Source organism: Platalea leucorodia, assembly GCF_965183815.1.
Source record: "Platalea leucorodia genome assembly, chromosome: W".
NCBI classification, from domain to species: Eukaryota; Metazoa; Chordata; class Aves; order Pelecaniformes; family Threskiornithidae; genus Platalea; species Platalea leucorodia.
In genome coordinates, this window is record NC_138859.1 from 34,518,539 (window position 1) to 34,525,848 (window position 7,310).

The 7,310-nt window shown below is 58.0% G+C and overlaps 1 protein-coding gene across 1 annotated transcript; it reads left to right on the top strand.

Annotated features, from left to right (window-relative positions):
- Positions 1-1,515: 1,515 nt before the first annotated feature.
- Positions 1,516-3,634, top strand: LOC309601955 (adenosine 5'-monophosphoramidase HINT1-like; the record flags this gene model as incomplete). The annotated part of the gene is made up of 3 exons (XM_082335214.1): positions 1,516-1,755; positions 2,561-2,665; positions 3,470-3,634. Coding segments are annotated over 3 exons (510 nt in total), but the record flags the coding sequence as incomplete, so codon positions are not given.
- Between the last annotated feature and the right edge of the window lie 3,676 nt (positions 3,635-7,310).

A 7,310-nucleotide genomic window follows, 5' to 3' on the forward strand; every position in this document is an offset into this window, starting at 1 on the left:
CGAGGGAGGTGATTCTCCCCCTCTACTCCGCTCTCGTGAGAGCCCACCTGGAGTCCTGCGCCCAGCTCTGGGGTCCCCAGTACAAGACAGACGTGGACCTGTTAGAGCGGGTCCAGAGGAGGGCCACGAAAATGGTCAGAGGGCTGGAACACCTCTCCTCCTATGACGAAAGGCTGAGGAGAAGAGAAGGCTCCGGGGAGACCTTATTGCGGCCTTTCAATACTTGAAGGGGGCTTATAAGAAAGATGGAGCAGCGGATAGTGTCTACCTAGCCTTCAGGAAGGCTTTTGACACCGTCTCCCGTAAGATCCTCGTAGAGAAGCTGATGAAGTAGGGGCTGGATGAGCGGACAGTGGGGTGGGTTGAAATCTGGCTGAACAGCTGGGCCCAGCGGGTGGTGATCAGTGGCATGAAGTCTAGTTGGAGGCCAGGAACGAGCGGTGGACCCCGGGGGTCAATGCTGGGCCCGATCCTGTTCAACATCCTAATTAACGATCCGGATGATGGGTAGGCAGGCAGACAGACAGACAGGCCCCTCAGCGAGTTTGCTGATGATACAAAACTGGGAGGAGCGGCTGATACACCAGGGGGTTGCGCTGCCGTCCAGAGGGCCCTCGACAGGCTGGAGAAACGGGCAGGCAGGAGCCTCGTGGGGTTCAACAAGGGGAAGCGCAAGGTCCTGCACCTGGGGAGGAACAACCCCATGCACCAGTATATGCTGGAGGCCGACCGGCTGGAAAGCAGCTTTGCAGAAAAGGACGTGGGGGGCTCCCGGTGGACACCAAGTTGAACGTGAGCCGACAACGTGCCCTTGCCGCAAAGAAGGCTAAGGATATCCTTGGCCCGATATAGAGGCAAGCAGGGTTTATATATGTTACAACACAGTTGTGTAGCCCAATCGAATTGCTCGCTGTCCCCGGGGGTGCAGGGCACCACAGACCACCCTTGGGCGGCTTTGGGGGCACCGCCTGTTTTTCTAAAAGCCTCCTACCCAGCTTAGCGCAAATCCTAGCTTGATCTGCCCTCCAGCCCTCGAGCCACCAGTGCCGAACACACGCTTTGTATTTTATTTTCTCCCAGGAGGCGTGCAGCTTAGAAACGTCTGCAATTGAAGCGGGGCTTTCAGGGAACAATTTCGAGCAGCTTCTGTTGGTTCTGCGAAACGTTCTGAAAAGTTAAGGCCTGGCCTGCCCTGCCCTGCCCTGCCCTGGCAAAAGCAGTCGTTTGACTGGAGGGAGCAGCACCAAAAAGCCACAAGCACGTTTGGGGCGGACTCGATGCGGTAATAAATAACAATAAATAGTCCTTCTAGCTACAACAGCCTCTTCTGAGACCTCGTTGCCCGCCCACGGGGTCGCAGCACTACACGGCACAGATCCCTCCGCGGACTCGCCCAACGTCTTCTCCCTCCACCCCCAGGCCGGATCCCTCCGCGCCCCGAGGGCACGCAAACTCCCCGAGCCCCGGTAAGCACCAGGTCGGCGAGGGCGGACCCGCCGAGGGGGCGAGGACAAGCGAAAACGACAGACGAGACAGCCAGTCGAGACGCGGGATCGGCCGGCGGCGATCTGGCGGCCCAATGGGCGCCGCGGAGGGCCTGGCCGAGTGGAGGAAGCGCGGGGGCGACAAGGGGCGTTGTCGTGGCTGACGAGATTCTCGGGGCGCGGGCCGCCCGGCCCGGTGGCGCCGCTTCTGTCTTCGGAAAGGTCATCGGCAAGGCGCTTCCCCGCCAACGTCATCGACGAGGACGAGGAGGTAGCCGCGGCTTTGCTCTGTGCGCGGTTCCCTTTCCCTGCCCTCCCCTCCCGTCCCCTTCCCTTCCCCCCCTCGCCCCTCCCCCCGCGCTCGCAGGCACCCTGAGCCGAGGACCCGTTGCGCGGTGCCCGGGAGCGCGGCAGGGCGGGTGGCGGCGTTGGTGCGGGTGGCTGGAGGGAGGGAGGGAGGGAAGGAGGGACGGGGGACGGGCGGGGCCTTTCTGGGTTGTGGCGCTCTCTACTGCACCATCCCTAAAACATCGCGCTTCTTCGGTGCCCCCCCCCCCCTTCCCCGGCTGCCGCGGCGCGTACTGGGTTGCTGGTGCTGTCCGGCTCGCCTCGGTTCCCAGCCCCACCGTGTCGTGCGTGCGCGCGCGCAGAGGAGGGCCTCTGACGGTAACGCACTTGGCGGCAGCCGCAGACGTTTGCCGCGTGATATCCCTTTGGCACCGCAAGTCGTGCAAAGTTTGCTGCTGCTGCTGCTGCCGAGGGGTGGGAGTGGTCCTGCCTCGTGTAGGAGGATAGTCTTGAAACCTTAGATTAAGCACACGCAGTCAGTCTCCTCGGGGCTTCCCGGTGTGCGTACGCACGCGCGTATGTATGTAAACAGCGAACGTCTGAGCAGTGACCGTAATGAGTTAATAGAAAGTACTAACATCGCGTAAGAGAAATCAGCGTTTCGGCTTGTGTTTGGGGTATCTGGTGATCTGCTTCTGTACGAGTTCAGTGGGGCATACTGATTTGCTGAAGCTATTGCCTTTCTCTGAAGCCAATTGCGTTTTAACTGTTTTATACTCTTCCTCCAGCGCCTCGCGTTCCACGATCTTTCACCCCAAGCTCCGACGCTTGTCCTGGTCATGCCGAAGGAGCCAATTATCAGGTTATCTGAAGCAGAAGATTCTGGCGAATCTGTAAGTACCGTGGAAGCGTTCTGTACGCTAAACTGTACCTGTAATTAGTTCCGAATTTACTGGACTCTTTCCCATCCCCCCCTTTCCCCCTTGATAGGGCACAGTAGGCTGTTTGGGGTTTTCTGGCGCTATAATCCTTTGCCTCTAGCTTGCAACGGGATTGAGCTTTTTGACTAAAAGTAGTGATATAAAGCAATGCTCGTCCCTGGGTATGTACTTCTGGTGCAAAATGCGGTGTTGTTTTGGGGCGCAGTCTGATGCCTGTTGTCGTGGTTTGGAGTAAGAGCAGCAGTACTTCTTCTAATGCGGAGAAGAGGGCTTGGGGTTTTTGGCAGGTCAGGGCTGAGGAAGGGCAAAGCTGGTTGAGAGGTGCCGGGTGCTTTGCTCTTAGCTCTGAAAGTCAAGTTCAAAGGCTTTGTCAACCCATGCAAAGACAGCCTAAAGTTTCTTTTCCGCCCGAATGGCTTATGTTGCCCGAAGGTATAATGGGGGCTTGAACCCGGAGACGAGCTTAGCTTCTGTGGCCGTTTTGTAGTCCGTTGCCGTCGAGCCTGAAAAAAATTGCGTGGCTCTTTCCCCCGCCCCCCCCCAGTGTGCCTACTTGGTCTTTGTAGCTTTGCTTGGAAAATGTCAGTTGCAGGCGGACAGACAGTAATTTGAAGCGCAATGGTTGAATTGCTAGGAATTGGCACACTGGTTTCTCTGGGTGGTTCTCTGCTCTCATGCCTTCCCTCCCTGCCCTCTCCCCTCTTTGCGTGTGGCTTTTGATTTTATTTATTTATGGTTTTGTACTTCCTTCTCCAGCTTCTTGGGCATCTAGTGATTGTTGGCAAGAAGCGTGCTGCTCACCTGGGCCTGACCAATGGATTCCGGACGGTTGCGGACGAAGGGCCCGAGGGTGGGCAGCCTGTCTGTCACGTACATCTACGTATTCTGGGTGGCCGTCAGTTGGGCTGGCCGCCTGGCTAAGATTTTTGCACCACAGGAGTTGCTGCACGTGTACAAATCGCCACCGAATGGATTTCGTCTGTTGCCCGTCAGTCTAGCCACTGTTGATGTCTAATTTTTTGTGACGTGTGCCTGTGGAAGGTAATAAAAGCTTTGAGCAGCAGTTGCACAATAAAGACTTAGCATGGGGATATCACCTCTGTCTGGTGTGTCTTACTGAGGGGAATAGTTCTGCAAGTTAAAACGGTGTCTCCCCGGAGTGTAAGTATGTGGAATGTTTCAGTCTGCTAACGGTGTTCTGTAGATAGATAGCGATTTGCCCAGTCACTTGAAGCGTGACGCTGGAACCGCTTGGCAGTCTCCTGCGTCTTGCAGGAAGCAGGCGCTTAGCTTTTTGGAAGTGGTACGCAAATGTACATAAAGCCAGCGTGGGCTGCTGCTAAAACTTTAGAAAATACTGTATGTGACGCTACAGGCGTGCCGTGCGAGGGTGGTTTCGGCACAGCGCAACGTGTTGGGAGCATCCAACTCCTGTTGGAGCGCTTTATCGATGGCCGTGTGATAAGGCCGCGTCGATATCCCTTTTCTGGTGAGGAGGGAGGCGGTAGGAGAAAACAGTCGCTCTGAGTGGCAGCTGTGGTGCTTCCATAGCACAGTGGAATAGCTCTCTCTGTCACTTTGGGTCAGCTGTCCTGGCTCTGTCCCCTCCCAACCTCTTGCCCACCCCCAGCTTACTGGACTTTGGGGGTGGGGTGGTTGGAGAGACAGCCTCCATGCTGTGGGAGCGCTGCTGAAACATGGGTGTGTTATCAACGCCCTTCTAGCTACAGCTCCAAAGCGCAGCACTATGAGGGCCGATATTTCCCTGCTGCCTGTGGATCTGGCAGGTGGATATTTCCAGAAGGAACTTTTTCATCCTCTTTTCTCCCCCTGTCCTGTGGAAGAGGGGCAGCTGGGTGGACCCTTGGCAGCCGGTCAAGAAGCATAGGATCGTTTAGGTTGGAAAAGACCTTTAAGATCATCGAGTCCAACCGTTAACCTAACGCTGCCAGGTCCACCACTCAACCACGTCCCTGAGCACCACGTCTACACGTCTTTTAAATACCTCCAGGGATGGTAACTCAACCACTTCCCTCTGCGGCCTGCCCCAATGCTCGACAACCCTTTCGGTGAAGAAATTTTTCCTAATACGCAATCTAAACCTCCCCTGGCGCAACTTGGGGCCGTTTCCTCTCGTCCTATCGCTTGTTACTTGGGAAAAGAGACCGAGCCCCACCTCGCTACGACCTCCTTTCAGGTAGTTGTAGAGAGCGATGAGGTCTCCCTGTACCGTTTAATACCGTTTAATATCTTCATCAATGACATAGCTAGTGGGATTGAGCGCGCCCTCTGCAAGGTTGCGGACGATGCCAAGCTGAGTGGTGCAGCTGATACTCTAGAGGGAAGGGATGCCATCCAGAGGGGCCTTGACGGGCTGGAGAAGTGGGCCCGTGCGATCCTCGTGAAGTTCCACAAGGCCAAGGGCAAGGTCCTGCGCCTGGGTCGGGGCAGTCCCCGATATCAGTACAGACTGGGTGATGAATGGGTTGAGAGCAGTCCTGCAGAGAAGGGCTCGGGGGTACCGGTGGACGAAAAATTGGATACGAGCTGGCAGTGTGCGCTTGCAGGCCAGAAAGCCAATCGAATCCTGGGCCGCGTAAACAGGAGCGTGGCCAGCAGGTCGAGGGAGGTGATTCTCCCCCTCTACTCTGCTCTCGTGAGAGCCCACCTGGAGTCCTGCGCCCAGCTCTGGGGTCCCCAGTACAAGACAGACGTGGACCTGTTAGAGCGGGTCCAGAGGAGGGCCACGAAAATGGTCAGAGGGCTGGAACACCTCTCCTATGACGAAAGGCTGAGGAGAAGAGAAGGCTCCGGGGAGACCTTATTGCGGCCTTTCAATACTTGAAGGGGGCTTATAAGAAAGATGGAGCAGCGGATAGTGTCTACCTAGCCTTCAGGAAGGCTTTTGACACCGTCTCCCGTAAGATCCTCGTAGAGAAGCTGATGAAGTAGGGGCTGGATGAGCGGACAGTGGGGTGGGTTGAAATCTGGCTGAACAGCTGGGCCCAGCGGGTGGTGATCAGTGGCATGAAGTCTAGTTGGAGGCCAGGAACGAGCGGTGGACCCCGGGGGTCAATGCTGGGCCCGATCCTGTTCAACATCCTAATTAACGATCCGGATGATGGGTAGGCAGGCAGACAGACAGACAGGCCCCTCAGCGAGTTTGCTGATGATACAAAACTGGGAGGAGCGGCTGATACACCAGGGGGTTGCGCTGCCGTCCAGAGGGCCCTCGACAGGCTGGAGAAACGGGCAGGCAGGAGCCTCGTGGGGTTCAACAAGGGGAAGCGCAAGGTCCTGCACCTGGGGAGGAACAACCCCATGCACCAGTATATGCTGGAGGCCGACCGGCTGGAAAGCAGCTTTGCAGAAAAGGACGTGGGGGGCTCCCGGTGGACACCAAGTTGAACGTGAGCCGACAACGTGCCCTTGCCGCAAAGAAGGCTAAGGATATCCTTGGCCCGATATAGAGGCAAGCAGGGTTTATATATGTTACAACACAGTTGTGTAGCCCAATCGAATTGCTCGCTGTCCCCGGGGGTGCAGGGCACCACAGACCACCCTTGGGCGGCTTTGGGGGCACCGCCTGTTTTTCTAAAAGCCTCCTACCCAGCTTAGCGCAAATCCTAGCTTGATCTGCCCTCCAGCCCTCGAGCCACCAGTGCCGAACACACGCTTTGTATTTTATTTTCTCCCAGGAGGCGTGCAGCTTAGAAACGTCTGCAATTGAAGCGGGGCTTTCAGGGAACAATTTCGAGCAGCTTCTGTTGGTTCTGCGAAACGTTCTGAAAAGTTAAGGCCTGGCCTGCCCTGCCCTGCCCTGCCCTGGCAAAAGCAGTCGTTTGACTGGAGGGAGCAGCACCAAAAAGCCACAAGCACGTTTGGGGCGGACTCGATGCGGTAATAAATAACAATAAATAGTCCTTCTAGCTACAACAGCCTCTTCTGAGACCTCGTTGCCCGCCCACGGGGTCGCAGCACTACACGGCACAGATCCCTCCGCGGACTCGCCCAACGTCTTCTCCCTCCACCCACCCCCAGGCCGGATCCCTCCGCGCCCCGAGGGCACGCAAACTCCCCGAGCCCCGGTAAGCACCAGGTCGGCGAGGGCGGACCCGCCGAGGGGGCGAGGACAAGCGAAAACGACAGACGAGACAGCCAGTCGAGACGCGGGATCGGCCGGCGGCGATCTGGCGGCCCAATGGGCGCCGCGGAGGGCCTGGCCGAGTGGAGGAAGCGCGGGGGCGACAAGGGGCGTTGTCGTGGCTGACGAGATTCTCGGGGCGCGGGCCGCCCGGCCCGGTGGCGCCGCTTCTGTCTTCGGAAAGGTCATCGGCAAGGCGCTTCCCCGCCAACGTCATCGACGAGGACGAGGAGGTAGCCGCGGCTTTGCTCTGTGCGCGGTTCCCTTTCCCTGCCCTCCCCTCCCGTCCCCTTCCCTTCCCCCCCTCGCCCCTCCCCCCGCGCTCGCAGGCACCCTGAGCCGAGGACCCGTTGCGCGGTGCCCGGGAGCGCGGCAGGGCGGGTGGCGGCGTTGGTGCGGGTGGCTGGAGGGAGGGAGGGAGGGAGGGAGGGACGGGGGACGGGCGGGGCCTTT